The 19451-nt window shown below is 35.8% G+C and overlaps 1 protein-coding gene across 3 annotated transcripts in view; it reads left to right on the top strand.

Annotated features, from left to right (window-relative positions):
* The window catches only part of ASG2 (transducin family protein / WD-40 repeat family protein), a 146981-nt gene extending 129091 nt beyond the window's left edge, over positions 1–17890 (top strand). Inside the window, exons 16-20 of one of the 3 annotated variants that reach the window (XM_089988194.1) lie at positions 12376–12471; positions 12580–12650; positions 12738–12865; positions 14981–15081; positions 17523–17890. In XM_089988194.1, coding sequence (XP_089844320.1) covers positions 12376–12471; positions 12580–12650; positions 12738–12865; positions 14981–15062 — 377 coding nt within the window. In that variant the 3' untranslated portion in view covers positions 15063–15081; positions 17523–17890. Of the gene's footprint in view, positions 1–12375; positions 12472–12579; positions 12651–12737; positions 12866–14980; positions 15082–17429 lie in introns of all 3 variants that reach the window. The other 2 variants (XM_089988196.1, XM_089988195.1) reach the window with 2 other exon arrangements.
* Positions 17891–19451: the final 1561 nt, after the last annotated feature.

Raw genomic sequence — 19451 nt, 5'->3', positions numbered from 1 at the left:
AATATTGCTTTGAAATTGATTTTTGACTATCATATGAAATTCTTTAAAGAAATAAAATACATCGAATTTTAAATTGAGAAAGTAGACCCATACATATCTGGTAAAATCATCAATAAATGTAACATAATATGAATAACCTCATTTTGATACAACCGGAGAAGGGCCCCAAACATCCAAATGCACTAACTCAAAGGGTCTTTCAGAAATGAAAGTTCTATTTGGAAAATGAATAGATTTCATTTTGTCAAGTATACAATCTTTGCACACATCTTTTTTTTTACAAAACTTTTTTTTAAAAGGAAAAATATACATTTTTGAATAGCTTGGATGTCAATCTTTTATGTGAAGTTTCAATATCATTATCTTGGACATAGTTACAAAAAGATTTTGATGGAAGAGATAAAGAGTCCATGAAATAGAGATCTCCCCTCCTATAACCTTGCCCAATCTATTTCCCGTACCAGAGATCCTGCACGAAGAAACCTTTAGATGAAAATGAGATTTCACATCCATGGTCGGAAATTTGATATACGAAAAAAATGTTCAAATTTAACTTAGGAACAACTCTAATTTTTCTAACAAAAAATGTTTGAGAATTTTTAGAATTTAAAATTTTAATACTTTTAATTTTTAAAGATGTTTCATCGATGGTAGAAACACGATAAGTTTGGGTTAGTGCATATATCAGACAAGGCAATCTTATGTGTGGTCATATGAAACGAAGCTCCCGAGTCAAGAATCCATGAGCACTCACCAGGATAAGAAGATGAGGCAATGGTGGCATCCGATGTAGAGGATGAACATTTGAGCATTTGTTGAAGCACCATCGTTAGTTGACAAAGAGTGTCTTTTAGTTCACCTCCACTTTTGCCTTCTTCCTCTTTCTTTAGTGTAGATTCTTCTACGAAAGCCACCTTGTTTCTAAGCTTTGGATAAAGCGGTCTAATATGACCTACTCATTACAAAAATGACAAATTGGCTTTTTCTTATACTCTATAGTGTAAAATTGTCTATGAAAAGACAATACGCATACGAGCACAAATAATATAGAAAAGATGTGCACGAAGGCACTCTCACAACACTTGAACAAAATACGCAAAAGCGTAAAAAATAATAAACATGCACAATGACATGTATTTTATAGAAAGAACCAAATGCTTGAGACTCTCAAGCTTAGGGAAAACAAGGGGGGAACACCCCTATTTATACAAGAAAGAGGAGGTGCAAGGGGGCTCCCAAAGGAGTCGTTGGGGGCCCCCAACGGTCACATTTGTGACCGTTGGGGGCCCCCAACGACTCTATTGGGGGACCCCCAACGACTCTATTGGGGGACCCCCAACGACTCTATTGGGGGACCCCCAATGCACCTTTATGAAAAGATAAAAAATAAAAAGAATAAAAAATACAAAAAATAAAAAGGAAGAAAAGTACAACATATTCCAAATGGAATATGCGCAAGAAGGGAAATTACAATTATACCCTTATCAGGTAAACATAAAAATAAAATAAAAAATATATATAAATATATAAATATATATATATATATATATTTATATTTACATCAACGATTTTGGGAGATACATTTTAACACATAGTTGTTCCATGAGTCATTTTGCCTCTCAAATTATGCAAGTCTATATGCTCTTTCATTATTCCCAGGCCTAGATACTGGTAAAAAATGTAATATATGTAATATCTCATATGCAATTCTTTTTAGCCTTTTTACTCTAGTTATGTAATCTAGTTAGAAACTAGTTAGGTTAGCTAGTTAGGATTAGCTTTTTCCTTTTTATTTTTTGACATTTGTAGACCTTACTTTTTGACCAAAGTCAAAAAGTAAGATGTACTAGAGAGTCGTTAGACTCCCAATGGCTCTATTTACAGCCATTGGGAGCCCAACGACTCCCTCTTGAGCTCCTCCTCTTGTATTATAAATATGGGGCTCTTCCCCTCTGTAAAGTATGCTTTTGTGTGGGTGTTTTCTCATTTGAATAAAGATTATATTTTTCCATTGCTTTGCATACCTTTTTTGGGTATATTGTATAAACCCTAGTGGTTCTTGTGAGTGTGTATTCTTTATGAACCTTCGTGTTTCTTGTGAGAGATCTTTTGTGAGTATCATTTGAAGATTCGATTGTGGGTCTATCTTCTTTCAGATATGGCCAATACTTCATCTCTTCTTTTAGCCATGCCAAGACGAATTTCCTCTTGGCACACTTCAGCAACCACATCTTCCAAATGAAGTGAAGATGTCCTACGAAGGGGAGAGGATCTTGTTCAAACTTCGAGCGTAATCCATACAAAAATTGAAAAAATTATTATTTTTCCATTTGTTCTCGCCTAAGTTCCACATCTTCGGTGGCAACCCACTTAGGCTCTAAAAGTACCAATTCATCCTAAAAAGGGGACAATACAACAACAACAACTACGCCTTCATCCCAAAACAATTGGGGTCAGCGATATGAACCAAAACTAAAAAGGGGACAATGCACTAAAAAAATCATGGACTTGCTTGGTTATTTTAATTTTCTCTTGCAAGTAATATTGTCTTGCAAGATCTTTTTTTAGTGTACATGCCTTTCATGAACAACCAAGCTTCATTTGTTTTTTTTAAATTTTGACAATATTAGCATAAATTTTTATTTTAACATTATTCATGAACCATGCAAGTATCTTTGCATGATTACTCCCAATCTTTTATTTTTGATTGATGATCTTCAATAGCTTTAGAGCATCTCCTTCAAGAGCCTTTTCTTGACCTCCTTCAAGTTTGGTGAGCTTGAGTTGAGGTTTGGGAATCGTGTCTATCACATATTCCCAAAGCTTCTTTCCTTTAAGGTTGTTCTCCATAGCTGAGGCCTACTTCATGTAGTTGGTACCATTGAGTTTGAAGGAGAGATCAATTTTGTGGTCATGCTCTATTTTGAATGATAGAGAGGGAGAAAGAGAAAAGAGTGGAGGAAAATGTTCACTTGTAAGCACCGTGAACCCATAAACACTTTTAGATGCTTCTTCACGAACACAAACACTTTATGATCACTTTCCATAAGATCACGAGCTCTATGGTTCTGATACCATGTAATAAAATGAGCGAAATATAAATACAAGCCAACTAAGAGCATACAAAAGCACAATTCAATGTGCACAACCACAAGTCTGTTAAAATACATGTATTTATACATATATATATTTAATATATAGTATATATATATATATATGTATTATACCTGATAGGGGTATTTTTGTCTCTTTACATAGTTGTTTTAGAAACAACTATTTATTATTTATTATTTATTTTATTTTATTTTTTGTATTTTATTTTTTCTTTTTTATTTGGGGAGCCTTCAATGGTGCTCCTTTTGAGTCCTCCTCTTATGCATAAATAGGGGTCTCTCCCCCTTGTATTCTTCAAGCCTTAGAGCTCCTCTCTAATAAACTTCTTGTTATTTTTTATGTGTTGCCTTTTAAAGGCTTGTTGTATTGTCCCATAGCGTACTTCTCTCTTATCTCTCTCTTGTATTTGTCCATTGTGAATGCTTTAAGCATTCTTTGTATTTCTGCATACTTCATTACATGGTATCAGAGCCATATGGATCTTGGTGCTAAAGTTGTGACATCACTCTTTTACCTCCTCCTACTCATATCTCATTCACAATGGAATCAAAGATAGACTTATCATTCAAGCTCAATGGAAAGAACTACGTGACGTGGGCATCCACAATGAAAAATAACCTCAAAGAAAAAAACTTTGGGGTTATGTAATGGGTTCTATTATGGAACCCCAATTAAAGCTCACCAAGATGAAAGAAAGTCTAGAGAAGGCTCTCGAGGGAGATGCTCGCCTGAAGGCCATTGAATAACACCAAAGAAAGGTGGATGATGGGGAGAGCAACCATGCAAAGATTCTTGCATGGTTCATGAATAATGTAGAGCTTAAGGTATGTGCAAATATTGCTAAATTTCGTAGAGCCATTGAGACTTAGTTTTTTATGAAGGGTATGTATACCCAAAAAGATCTTGCAAGAAAAAGTAAGAACTACTAAGCAAGGGAATTTGGGCATCCAAGATTATTATACTTCTCTAAATCCTCTATGGGATGAGTTAGCTCTCTATTTTATAGCCTAAATGGATGGCTATGAAAGATATAGAGCTTAGACAAAAACAAATGGAACAAGAAAGATTGTTTCAATTTCTATTCGGGCTTCGTCCCGAATTTGAACAAGTAAGGTCCTCTCTTCTACATAGATCCACTCTTCCTCCTTTGGAAGATACCATTGTCGAAATTATTCAAGAAGAAACTCAGATTGGCTTGAGTAAAAGTATAGATAAAGTGCTTATCGTGTCTAAGCCCGCCGATAATGTCAAAACATAAAAACCACCCGACTTTGGAAAACAACGAAACTATAATGGAGGTATAAAGATGATTGTTTGTCATCATTGCTATGAGCCGGGTCATATTAAGCCCGCTTGCACAAAATTAAGTGGAACTTTCGAGCCTACGGTTGCTTCCTTCGAAGAATCAATAACAAAAGAAGATATAGGCAAAATCAGAGATCTCAAAGAAACTCTTGGACAAATATCCATGACTTTTCAACAAATACTCAAAGCTACCTCCTTAACATCGGGTGCCGCCATTGCCTCTACATCCCCACCCGATACGTATTCTTGGATCTTAGATTCCGGGGCATCTTTTCATATGACTCTTCATGAAAATGCTTTAACCGATGTATGCACCAATTCAAAATTATCTTGTGTTTCTACGGCCGATAGAACTTTTTTAAAAATTAAAGGAATAAGAACACTAGATTCTAAAAATTCTCAAAATCTTTTTGTTCCAAAAGTAAGAGTAGTTTTAAAATTAAATCTAAACATTTTTTCGGTTTTTCAAATTGTCGACCATGGATGTGAAGTATCTTTCTCATCTAATGGTTACTTTGTGCAGGATCTCCAGCCCGGGAAGTGGATTGGGCAAGGCCATAGGAAGGGAGACCTCTACTATATGGATCATTTGACTCTTCCTACAAACTCTTTTTGTATTTATGTGCAAGATAAAAGTATTGAAACTTGGCATAAAAGACTTGGACATCCAAGTTATTCTAAAATGTATCTTTTTCCTTTTGGAAACAAATTTTGTAAAAAAAAAGATATAAATTGTAAAGATTGCATTTTTGGGAAAATGAAGTCTATTTCATTTTCAACTAGAACTTTTATTTCAACAAGACCTTTTGAATTGGTGCACTCAGATGGTTGGGGTCCATCTCCGATTATATCTAAGGGTGGTTATTCATATTACATAACATTCATTGATGACTTTACTAGGTATGTGTGGATTTATTTTCTTAATCTTAAATCAAAAGTTTTTTCTTTCTTTAAAGAATTTTACATGAAAGTTCAAAATCAATTTCAAAGTAGCATATCCATTCTTAGATCCGATTCAGGTGAAAAATACTTATCCAAAGATTTTCAAGATTTCTTAAAGCAAAATGAAATTTGTCATCAAAGATCATGTCCTAGAACTCTACAACAAAATAGACTAGCGGAAGAAAAACATAGGCATATTATAGAAACCGCTAGAACATTACTTGTTTCCAAAAATATTCCTAAGAATTTTTTGGCCGAAGACATTTTAACTTCCACATATTTAATAAACTGTATGTCATCATCAAATTTGAAAAATATCTCTCCTTATGAAAAACTTTTTAAATTTGCTCCTGATTTCAATCGCCTTCGTATTTTTGGTTGCAAGTGCTTTGTCCTCTTGCATAAAATAGATAAGTTGTTTCCAAAAGTGATTGAATGTGTTTTCCTTAGATATGGTAAAAATAAAAAAGGATATTGATGCTTTGATTACAAAAATAATAAATTTTATGTTTTAAAAGATGTGACCTTCTTAGAAGATGAAAATGGTTTTGAAAAACTTAATAAGAAGAAATTGAGTATATGTTTTTGTATGATCTTTTCCCATTGGAAGATATGTATGTTGATTCTTCGAATAATTTTGAAGTTATAGATGATACACATCATAAAGTATCTAATATTAAAACATCACCAAGTAGTAATGACATAATTGATAAAAATCTCTATTTTTATACCCGGCATAAACAATATAAACATATTAGTGCTCTAGAAAAATATTCTCAAAATAATAAAGAAACTTCCCTTAGACGATCTTCTAGAGAATCTATTCCACCAACTAGGTTTGTGTCATATGAATCACTTACACCAAATTATAGAGCGTGTCTAATAACTTTGCATTCATATCATCAGCTAGTACATTATCATAAAACAAAAAATATACCTCATTGGATTGAAGCCATGAAAATTGAACTAGATGCTCTAAAAAGGGCTAACACTTGAGAAATAGTGAAACTTCCTTTAAACAAAAAACCTATTGGATGTCAGTGGGTTTTTTAAGTTAAAACTAAGAGTGATGGATCTTTAGAACGATACAAAGCACGATTAGTTGCTAAAAGATATTCACAAGAATATGGTATTGATTATGAGGAAACCTTTGCGCCCGTAGCAAGAATGCCTAGTGTTAGAACCTTAATAGTTGTAGCATCAACTAAAAAATGGCCGATATATCAATTAGACGTGAAAAATGCTTTCGTTAATGAAAAACTAAATGAAGAAGTATATATGGATCCTCCGCCGGAGTTTAACATTGGACAAGGTCAAACTCTTAAACTTTTAAAAGCATTACATAGCCTTAAGCAAGTTCCCAAGGCTTGGTATGATAGATTTAGTGATGTCATGATTAAACTGAGTTTTCGTTCATGCTATACTGACACTGCTCTCTTTGTAAAAAGTACAGGAACTAGTATTGTTGTTCTTTTGCTTTATGTTGTTGATATGATTATTACAGGAAATGATCAAGTTGGAATTGGTAATGTTAAAAATATGTTAAAAGATATTTGATATGTCTGATTTAGGATTCCTAAGATACTTCCTAGGAATTGAAGTTACATATTCTCCTCGAGGATATATACTTTCACAAATGAAGCTTGTTGCAACTAGGTGTACTAAATCTGGAATTTCAGATGATAAGAAGGTGAAGACTCCTGAAGTGATCAATGCCAAATTAAGACTGGATGATGGGGTTCTTCTAGAAGATCCCACACCCTACAAACAAATTATTGGTTCTCTCACTTATCTGTCCATTACCAGACCAGATATTGTGCATGATGTTCACTCTTTTAGCCAAATTCAGCATGCTCCTACAACTGTGCATATGAGTGTCATGCTACGAATCGTCAGATATTATCAAAAACACCATCACTAAAGGGTTATTTTTATTCTCATCATCCTCATTAAATTTACTTGCTTATACTGATGCCGATTGGGGAGGTAACCTTAATAATAGAATCTCAACTACTAGTTTTTGTGTCTTTTTAGGAGATTCCTTAATTGTATGAAGATGCAAGAAGCAAAAGAAAGTCTCGTTGTCTTCTACTAAAGCTGAAGTCTACAATGAATATAGGGCTATGAAAACTACTACAATGAAACTTATTTGGATTTGAAGTCTTCTCAAAGATATGAGTGTTGACATCCCTGGTGCTTCAAAGTTATGTTGCGACAACAAAAGTGCAATTTATATCACCAGCAATCAGGCCTTCTATGAGCGCACCAAATATATAAAAATGGACTGCCACTATGTTCATGATGAATATCTAAGAAGAACAGTTGCACTACCATATGTCACATCAAAATATCAGTTGACAAACTTTTTCACTAAAGCGCTTCTTGCTCCCCGTTTCATTTTTCTCCTTAGCAAACTTCCGGTCATCTCCCCGTAAAGTTTGAGGGGGGTGTTAAAATACATGTATATATATATATATATATATATATATATATATATATATATATATATATATATATATTATACCAAATATGAGTATTATTGTCTTTTTACATTGTTGTGTTAGAAACAACTATTTATTATTTAGGTTAGTTTATTTTATTTTTGTTTTTTTTTTTGTTTTTGGTTTTTTATTTCATGCAAAAGGGGCCCCACATAGAGCCATATTCTATTGGGAGCCCCCAATGGTGCTCCTTTTGAATCCTCCTCTTGTGTATAAATAGGGGCCTCTCCACCTTGTATTCTTCAGGCCTTAGAGCTCCTCTCTAATAAACTTGTTATTTTTTACAAAGTCCACTAGGGACAACACAAAAAGCCAACTAGGGCTTGCAACAAATATAAAAAATAGAAGATTATATTGATAATATGCTTAGCTAAAAGCATAGAATAAATGGGGACAATGTATCCTTTTTTATACACAAAAACACAAGAGGCTAGGTACCTTAGGAGCTCCCAACGACTCTGGGTATTTCCCATAGAGCCCCTCAAGGCTATCCTAATTACATTATTAGGAAAAAATAACAACTAACCAACCTATCCTTGTTGGACCAACCTAGTTACATGATGTGAAATGACCAAAATGCCCTTGTTGAACATTATATATTCTTTTATATTTAAGAATATATGTAAATGCATACTTTAACAAACACCATATCCCGTGATTGACGACCTAGTTGTTGGGTCTCTAACCCAATCTGCATCTAAGTAAGCCATATGTGTTGGGGTCCGATCAACTTCCACCTCAAAGAAATATCTTAATTGGCCAAAATCTTTCATGTGGAACCTCAAATTAAGCATATCCTTTAATTGAGAGATTCTAGACCCGTCGCTGCCAGCAATCACTATATCATCCACATAAACTAAGACTATAGTTATGTGTTTTCCATCATAATGAATAAACAATAAATAATCACACTACCAAGAGAGCAGAGTGCCTTACTAAACGTCTCAAACCATGTCCAAGAAGCTTGTTTCAAACCGTATATAGCCTTTTTCAATTTCAACACGGTTGCTTGGGAATTTGCTTCAGCATACCCTGGTGGATGTTCCATGTACACTTCCTCTTGTAGCTCTCTATAAAGGAATGCATTTTTTATGTCCATCTGACTTAAATCCCAATTATGTCTCACTGCAAGTGGTAGTACCCATGGTTGCCAGTTGAGGAAGCGGGAGCGGGAAGCGATACGGGAAGCGGGAGCGGGAGCGGGAAGCGAGGCACTTTCAAAATTTTAGGAAGCGGGGAAGCGTGGGACCACTTAGGAGCGATTCGGGAAGTGTCTCGGAAGCGACCTAGGAAGCGTCTCGGAAGCGATATAGGAAGCGTCTCGGAAGCGAGGGGGAAGCGAAAAAAATAAAAATAAAAAATAAAAAATAAAAAATACAAAATTTTTAAAAAAAACAGGGAAGCGAGGGGGAAGCGTGGGGGAAGCGAGGGGGAAGCGTGATGGGAAGCGCGCTTCCCATTAAAGGGAAGCGCGTCCCCCATTAAAGGGAAACGCGCTTCCCAAAAAAGGGGGACGCTTCCCCCCACGCTTCGGAAGCGCGACGTTCCGCGCTTCCGAAGCGCGCTTCCCCTTTTAGCTAGGCGCTTCCGGTAACCCTGGTAGTACCACTCTTGATATCCCCCATTCTCACAATTTGGACTAAATGTTTCATCAAAGTCCAGCCCATGCTTTTGGGTGTATCCCTTCTCAACCAGCTGTGCTTTATAACACTTTATACTTCCGTCGACCTTATCTTATACACCCATCGTGCCCCAACCACATTCTTATCAATGGGTTTAGGCACTACTTTCCAAGTATCACATTCATGTAACGGAGATTTCTTTGTTCATGGCCTCAATCCACCAGTTGTCTCTAGATGCTTCAAGATAGAATCTAGGCTCTTTTCCAAGAGAAATATTGGCAGCGAATATTTGAAAATCAATTGAGAAGGCTTCATAGCTTACCCATCTACATGGCAGATGACGAGTTCGAGTAGATTGTTTGATCTGATCAATCAGCTGCTGACAAGACGAATCACATAGAGTCGGCTGTTCAATCATAACAGGTGCATCTATTGACTGATTTGGGACTATTTGTTGATGGCTGTGCAGCACTTGAGGAAGCAACTTGTGTAGGAGAAATGGACTGTTGTAGCGGTTCACAATGACTTCCTGAATTTAGCTGATTGCTGGTCTGTTTTCTCTTAACATACTCTGGGATAAAATTGAAATTTAGCACCTTCTCCCTTGTTTTGATTCTCAGCTCCTTGCACACAAGAATTCTGAACTTCTTTTACAGCTGATTGCTCACTATCTCCTTCTTTGGGACTGTCACTGTCATTCTTTTGTAAAGGTGAAGTCACCTGCCAAAAGGTAAGATCCGTTTGCTGGAACATAATCCAATTCATGAAAGCTGACATCCCTGGAAATTACTTTTTTTTTTGAGTCATAGGATTAAAGCACCTATATCCAAGGTGTTAAATTATGTACATAATCATATAATGTAATATATATTTTTTATATATATGGTAATACATATACATATATTAATATATATGTATATGTATCTACTTATTATATATATAAAATATATATATTTCTATTTGTTTAGCCGTAGGGGTAGTTTAGTCTTTTCCTCTATTTTACGCACATTCACTTTATGAATGTGTTTGTAATTTATTTTTAGTTTTCTTTTTCTTTTCTTTTTATTTCTTTTATTTTGTACCTAAAGGTACCTTGGGGGGCCCACTCAAATAGACGTTGGGCCCCTCCAACGGTCACATTTGTGACCGTTGGAGGGGCTCCAACGTCTATGAGTGGAGCCCCTCCAAGGCTCCTTTTGTGTGGTTATAAATAGGGGCTCTCCCCTTTGTATTCCTTCATGGCTTTGAGTCAAAGCCCAAGTGCTCAATAAATTGATTCCATTATTTTTATGCCTTTGCGCATTTGTGAGTTATTTGTGAGTTGTGCTTTTGTGCACAAGTGTTCTTATTGTGCATTCGTGGCGGTTTATTATCAAGAATATTAAGGTCTTGATCTTAGTATCTTATTGAAGATACTTTTACACAAGGTACTCATCATCATAAGCAATGAATTGACACTTTTGCATTTGGGGAAAATTTATCATGTAGTGTCATTCACATGAACAAAGCATTTGCTTCTGAATGCACACATAATAAAATAAACTGGGTGTCTATTAAAGAGCAAAAAATATGGTGATTTTCTCTCAAATTGGAGAGAAACATGCAGTTAATGCAATATACAGCAGTGTGAAACGCCTCAGTCCACAAATCTTTTATGACCTTTGACTCTATTAACATGGTCGGGGCTGTTTCGACAATGTGTCGATGCTTCCTCTCAGACACCCCATTTTGTTGAGTTGTCTTTGGGAAAGACGTTTCACACTTTATACCATTATCACGTAAATAGTTAGTAAAATCCATGGACATATATTCACCATCACTATCGCTACGGAAACGAAGATTTTTTGAAAAAAAATGAGTTTTCACATAGGATTTGAAAATTTGGAAAATACGAAAAACTTGATCTTTATGTTTCAAGAACTAGATCCAAGTATACTTGGTGAAGTCGTCAACAAAAATAATACAATAACGAGATTTGGACATTGATATGGTGGTGGTTCCCAAACATAGGAATGTATCAACTCAAAAGGAAATAAAGCTCTTTTATCAGAAGAACTGAAAGAGAGTTCATGAATCTTAGATAGCCGACAATTGGAACATAACAATGACACTTTTGATATTGAGCCTTTCAACAAAATAAGGTGACTATTACATAATGATTGAATGAAATTAGAATTACAGTGGCCAAGATGTCATAACTCAGTTTCTTTATTAACTCCACGAAGATCAACCCGAATAACAGTGCAACTCAACTTTGATCATGACACAAACGGTTTTGAGCTTCATTGATGACATAAAGTCCACTACTTTCTCCGACGGTCTCCTTCGTGGAGAGGTCCTTTACAAAAACAAGAATAAAAGTGACGAGCACCAATTTGGTCAACCAATTGAGAAACAAAAATAAGGTTGCGACTGATATTAAGGAAAAGAAAGGTATTTGAGCGATTCAAACGACCAAGATGAGTAGGGACCATGGAAATGCCTATATGTGTAATACGATGGTGCTTTCCATCACTCGTGACTATACTACCACTTCCGTAATAAGGTATAAGGCCTGAAAGCTTACCAGAGTCACATGTGAGATGGTGGGCATGCAACGACTTGCTTGACAGCCACCCATCTTGGCATTTCTCGAGATGGGTGTGGTGTCCATCTCGAGAAATGTTGAGATGGATGATCAACAGCAGCAGAGCTGCATGTTAAGCATCCAGCGCTGCTGCATAAAAAATGACCTCATTTATTTACTGCTAGATTATATGGTGTCCTTAAATGCTATATATATGAAATTTGGAAAAATATCAACTATGGTATGATTGTCTTTTATATGTTGTAAGTCCTTGTTTTGCACATATATTTTTATCTCATTTAATCTTTTCTGTAATGCATGATAGGTGAGTATGTTGCTAGTGGAAGTGATGATGGAAGATGGTTTATTTGGGAAAAAAGGACAGGGAGACTTATTAAAATGCTGGCTGGTGATGAAAATGGTACTCAATGTCTCAACTGTTTAATTATCTCTTGTTTCACATTGATAATTTACTGCACATCCACATATTTTGGCCTTTTGTTGATTTTCTGAACTTTTTCTCTTTTAGTTGTTAATTGTGTGCAGTGTCATCCATTTGATTGTGCTATTGCAACCAGTGGAATTGACAACACAATCAAAGTAAGTAAATATGAAAATTCTTTTTCTCACATTTATTTAGGGTTGGAAGTAATTTGAGTTATTCTCTTGTGGAACCTTTTTGTGTAGTTGTGGACACCTCGTGCTCAGATGCCGTCCATGGTAGCGGGGGGAACAGCAGGTCCTGAAACTGCTGATGTGTTAAGTGCTATGGAAAGTAATCAGCACAAAATGTGCCATAGTCGTGAACCTATCTCGTAAGACTCTTTGCTTTGCTATTCCAGAATTAGAACATGGAACTAATGCGATGCAGCTATATTTCAGATACTCCCTGCTGATCAATAGCTATTCTCGAACTATAAACCTATCACAAATATCTCTAATATCTATCACTGTATATTGACCAAAAAAATCCAAATATAGTCATAATATCATTGAGTTTGATAGTTATTGATAACATTGATATGTAAAAATATCAAATTATTATGATGATGTCATGGGAAAATAATTTAAAGGGAAATTAGGGAAAATTTTAATGGTATCAATGTATCATGAATACTGCAATATTAGCCATTTTTCTCTCGAATTTGCATAGTATTTCAATTGTCTTAATTTCTTCCATAATTTTGAATCATGGGTCTTTATGTTCACTTTTTTATATTTTAACATCTCTACCTTTTACACTAATGTGAAGATAATGGTGCTGAATGCTAAACTTTTGCAAGATGTATAGTCCAGTATATAATATCTTGAGAAATTGCTTCACTGAGGCATTGGTGATTGTGCTTGAAGTTATTATGATAATGTCTTGATATAACCAAATTTTTCTTGTTTTGTCCAAAAGTTTTTTGCGGCAAAATCAAACTTTTTCATTATAGAATTTTTTGGAGACAGTCCCAGATCTTTTTAGTGAAAATGATTTTTTAAAGAATATTTCAACATATTGCTCTGAATTTTGGTAGGGTCTGCCTAACTCAGCTTGCCTATCAAAAATTAAGAAAAAGAAGACAAAAAACACAGCAAAATCAGAATGGTTCACCTGATTATCACCTGAAAATCCATGTATCTCGTCATATTCACCTTGCTGTTTGATATATTATGTTGTCTCTATGTTAGTACTTAAGACTCAGTTCATTAGAATTGACAAGTTTTGTTACAAAAGGTTAACTACCATTGAACATACAACTTACACTTCTTATCTAGGCTGGAAGCTAACTTTGGCGAGTTGATACCTTCCCTCCGAACAGCAGAGCTTGGAAACCAAATATTTGATCCATATTAATGTAAAGGTCCTTTTATCATTCAAGCTCTCTCTAAGGAAAGACCGGTGATGTGGACATGATTTATGACTACTGCTTCTCAAAAGAGGGAGAAAAAGAAAAGATAATGTACATCTAAGAAATTAAATGTGTAGCCATCCAAAATCACCCCACCTCCACATATATTTTCTTGGTGAATTCTTCCCTTGATGTAGTAGTGAATATGAGCATCTTTCAGTGAGACAACTGAATGCCCATGAAATGAACTATGATGTGGTATTGGCAGAATAGACATAGACAAAACAAGCATTACACATCAACAATCTGATCATATCCCCTCTATTTGAGGCACTGAGGATCTTGCCTTTGTGTTAATGCAAGTTTATATCATGCACTTTCATGTATAGCAATCAATTGTACTGGAGTTTATGTTTTTCATTTGCATCAATAAAGGCATTCTTTCAATACCATGCCCACTTTAACTGAAGAAACAAGAAGTTTGGATCTTGTTTAGGGCAAGATACATTGTTGTGTAAATGCAATGAGTAATTTTCATTTACCAATTCATGTCATAAATGAATTTTACTAATTAAGGGTCCAATACAATTTCATCAATGTATGTCAGCGATCACTTTGACGACGTTGCACAATCTGAGCAGTTTCCTAGAATACTTTTCTCCACTAGGAGATTCACTGATCCCTTGGTAAAATTTATCATCTCAGTGGTTAATTTCAGTCAGATTTTGGTTGAAGTATCACAAAAGCACTTTTTTTTTACCGTGAACTGAGAAATAAATCATCAAATTACGTTGATGATTGTTTCTTTGATGGTTGTGATTCTTAGGTATGCCAATTTTCCATTTACCTTCTCATGATATCTATATCTTGCTCATGTTTTCTGAACAAGTAACCTTTTCCATAGTGGGGGGTTGGGGAAAGCTTGGGCCTACCTATCCCGATAGGACCCCAACAAGGAACAGGAGCAGTGGAGAGGTTCCAAAAGGAAACAAAAGAAAGAAAGAAAGGAGAAGAGAACTTTTATTTTCTATTGATTTATGGCCTGTCTATGTGCATGTTATTTCAATAAGTTCTTACATTGTTTGCATTCTGCAGATCTATCCAAATTCTGGAACGATTTAGGCCGCATGATTTTACTGAAGGGTCTATACATCCTTTTGAGTGTTCACAGAGTTAGTTTCGGTGCAATGTGGCAGGTAAGACATGTTATCCTTGAGATTGCTTTTTCTACCTTCATAGTATTTATTTGTATTCTTAGGATTTGCATATACATCATTGGTTTGTTTGCTTTTGAATATGGGGTGAAAATATTTATTGGTTTCTTTATATGCTGTATGCATGAGTGCCTGAATCAGGCATAAAGCTAAACAAGGGTTCATAAGAACAATATTTGTAAAATAAAGCTTGTTGTATTTAAAGGTTGCATAAAATGGTTCCTCTAGAGAAGTAATGGAATTATTAAATGGATATGGTTTTTGTGGTCGTCAGAAAGCTTAAATCAACATGTTTCATTATCAGGTCCACAAGGAACATTAATAGCTTCTACTTTTGATATTTCTTCTGGCTTATATTCCTATATAATTTATGTTGTGTGTCATTATGCTACATGCTTATCATGAAAGCAATCCGTTGAATATGACAAAACCTCTTTGGTTTCCCTGTGGGATGAGGATGGGTGGTTTGGGGTGGGTTGGTGTTTTTGAGGAAGAGGAAACTCAAATAGTACTGGGTTGGGCATGGACCAGTCTGATCGCGATGATAGTGGCTCAGCCTAAACCTGATAAGGGTTGGGGCCTGGCCTGGTTTCTTTGGCTCTAATGGACATCAGTTCGGGCCCTCCCCACTTGATGTCCACTACTACCAATATTCTTTTAGCTATATGATTAACATGAAACACACCAGAAACAGAAGAATAGAAATCAATCATAAAGCTCAATTTTTAGTGAACAAGTGATTTGTTTTAACAAAATTTAGGCAGTTCCAGTTCCCAATATTTTGACATGTAACTACCACATTGACCAGTCTTGTAAGAAAGAAGGCCTCTATCCAACATTTTAACATGTAAGCAACCCCCCTTCTCTATTCTGTGCATATGCTTTTCTATTTAAAGACTTAAAGAAATCTTTAAATAAATATTTCTTGCAGTAGTCTATAACAAACCCCTTTTTTGTCTCATCTGGAATCTATTTCCGTTTCTTATTATGATCCAGTCCACTTGATTGAGACAGTAATTGAAAATGGTGTTTCCTTGTTTTGGAATCACTTTATCTTCAAATCATTTGGTTCAGATATTATTTGGGTGGCCATTAAACTTCCGGAACGGCAGTAACATACCTTTTGTCTGTTTCTTTCCTTTGATCGAAGAATCATACAACCGATTCAATTAATTCCCTTGCAATACACTTCTTTATATTCAAAGCAGTTTGGTCAATTATATCAAACTTTTTTATTTGAGACTTGCTCAAGTTCGACCTTTTGTATATGGAAGATATGAAGTTGTTCTAAATTATTGATTGGCACTAACCCTGGATCCTATCTTTGATAATCATTTATTCTCGAGCTCAATCGTATGTTATTTACATTACAACATTCTTGAAGTTTATATGGGAAACTGCCATGCTTGTTTGAAAAATAAAACGAAAAGTATCTAGTGATGGAGGTTATCACTATTTATTATGTAGTCGATACTTGAGAAAACAAATGGTGGTATATAAAGTGTCAAATACTTATTTTTGAAATATCCATATACCACATGTTGAGTGACCAACACCTGGCATGTAGTGTTCAGCATATCCAATAGTTTCTGAACCAATTTTGAAAGTTGAAACTAGCCGTATTAAAGAAGTGTTGGTGTCACTGTTGATCTTGGATATTGCTGGACACAGACACTAAACCTCTAAGAGTGTCCAGATGAACATAGTTGTGGACGATCTTGAGACACTTAAAATAAAAGATTGTCCTAGATATTAATTATTAAATGCATGTAAAACAATATTTATTTAATTCTAACAGTTGTGTATCCCAAGATGGGTTATGGGATGCTTGGTTTTGAATGATCTCAAAAGCCTTCTAACATGCACCTCCACATTGTAAACTTTCCTGTATATATTTGTAATGTGTATTATGGTGTATGTTGGAAGTTCTTAGTCTATAATAATGGGGCATGGATATTATTTTAAATACAAAATCTTGGTCAACAATTTTGATCTCCTATAACTAATAAACATTTAATAATAAATCTAAGTCAACATTTGACATGGATGTAATCAATGACAGATTTTAAAAGGAAAAAAGTGCAACTATAATTACAGGGTCAAGGTCATAAAAACGATAAGCTGAAGTTAGGGGCATAGTGTTGACCATATCCAACATAAGTTTGACTTTGTCCATCTTGTGTCAACAGGAGATGTGCGTGATGAATAAAGTATCTGTATGATAGTTTGTCCTTTTTTCAAGTTATTTAAGGAATTTCTCATAGTAGGACTTCTGCTTCCCATCGGCAAGGCTCTTAGATTGAGTTTTTTTATTGTTTACTGTTGCTTAGGTCGATTATCTCAGGGCAGGTCAATCTGCCCAACTAAGCATAAACCGTGATTGCACTGATTTATGATACAATCTTAGTGTATCCATTACATAGGTCTGCATATTGTTGGTGGGACTTCTCTCGGTGGTTTGTGAATCTCCACTTATTCTGCAAGAGATTCACAATTCGTGATCTTCCCATCTGTTATCTTTACAAGCCAAGTTGCGGCTGCTGTCTATTTCTCACTATCATGCAGGCTGAAAATAAATATTGCAAATCCATCCAAGGACGAGGTGTCTTGTAGCTCCATGGTCGAGTGCTGAGTATCCTCTCCATTTTATGTCGATGGAAGTTGAGGTTACGAGATTGTGATGGGATCCTTGTGCATATTTTCGTATTTGACATATAATGATCAATAAGTTATCGTAAATGTATTTTATTTAATCTCTCAAGTTGAAGCGTACGTTCTTTTTTATCCTTAATAGTTAGTCTCTGTTTGAGTGTCTTTTGGTTCAGATGTTTTTCCACTAGAATGAGTTGGGTGTCGCTCCTTCATTGAATGCGGTTCAATGCCTTGTTACATGTAACCGATGCTGAGTTTCTTCAAAGAACTGAATAAAATTTTGTATATGGTCGAGGATGCGTGCTGCAAGGTTCGCTTGATTGTGACATGGTTCTGTCATGTTTATATAGGTGTTTGCTCGTAAAGTGCCATCTTTATACATGATATGGTATGACATTGGTCGTCTCCCCAGATCTGATACTTGAATCAATATGCTTATATCACCGTTATTTCTTGCAAATTAATGAAGCTTACGAGCATGAATCTTGCCACCTTTGAAATGCAAATTATCAGGCTTGATTTGCGTGGGTCGCTCTTGCATCTCTCTCTCTGGAATGAAAATTTTCCGTTACGGATAAAAGATCTTTCAGTGCTATAATTCTATTCGAGATCAAACGTCTGTGCTTCTAAGATAAACTGCATAACATCCAAGCGGACCAAAATTCATGAGAGGAGATTTACGTCCAGGTAAGGGGTTGCAGTTAGGCCTGTAACCCCCTTCCCTATATGCACGCAGGCTGCAATAATATCATCGGGTCCTTCAATATGACTCAGCAGTTGCCTAGAGATTGATTAGTAGTCAGTGGGTGCACCATTTGGGCGCTTACTCTTAACAATCTGTTACCACTGTCTATCTAGAACGTCCACTTTCTTTTGTAGAATCGGTTTGGCACCAAGTCTCTTCAATGAGTCTATGGATCAGAAACGACTCACTTGGAATGGTCGTTCTGAACTAAACAATGTTTGGGAAGGTTCCGCGAAATCATGTTAGTAAAAAAATTCTGATTGATGGATGGCGCCAATTTATTTGGCTTAAACACCAATTTCCCAAAGCTTGTTGGATTGTATTTGTAGCAGTAACTGGAAGGCTGTCAAACTCAGGACCAGCTATATCATTTAGGTACCAAATAGACCGATAGATTTTTTGTTTTTTGGTTCTCATAATCTAACTATCCGTACTTTCTATCCACCGTAAAGAATCTGCCAACTCATGTAAACTTGTTCTCAGTTGGTTTCATGTGGTGGGACCTCCGCATGCGATTGTCTTTTAAATTAAAATCGTGGTCAAACTGTTGTTGGCAGCTTATCTTCCATATTGTTTTATTGAAATAATGATCCGCCCGTAACAAGCTTGTATTTGGTGACAGTCGGCTTCAATTGCACAGAGACTAAAAAAAATTAGATCTGGTTTATGTTCTGTGAGTTTCCAGGAGCTCTAGTGATACGATCCTCATTTCGAGTGCTTAAGCACTTAAGCAGTGTAATTGCATGGGCTTCAACCGATGCACGGAAGAGGCATAACGCACAAGGAAGACATGCTGAAGAGGGGGTGTGCCAGAGATAACACTTGATCTGAAGGGTACAGTGCGAGCAATGCGGCATTCGCGGGCGATGCAGAGGAAGGAGTGCGTGTGGTGTGTGGGTGATAGCGCACAGACGTGCAGCGCATAGCGCGCGTGGCACATAAGGTGACACGGAGG

The sequence above is a fragment of the Nuphar pumila genome, chromosome 14 (assembly GCF_984573655.1).
Source record: "Nuphar pumila chromosome 14, dmNupPumi1.hap1.1, whole genome shotgun sequence".
Lineage (NCBI taxonomy): Eukaryota > Viridiplantae > Streptophyta > Magnoliopsida > Nymphaeales > Nymphaeaceae > Nuphar > Nuphar pumila.
Note: the sequence above shows the minus strand (reverse complement) of the source record. Positions and strands in the feature narration are given on the sequence as shown.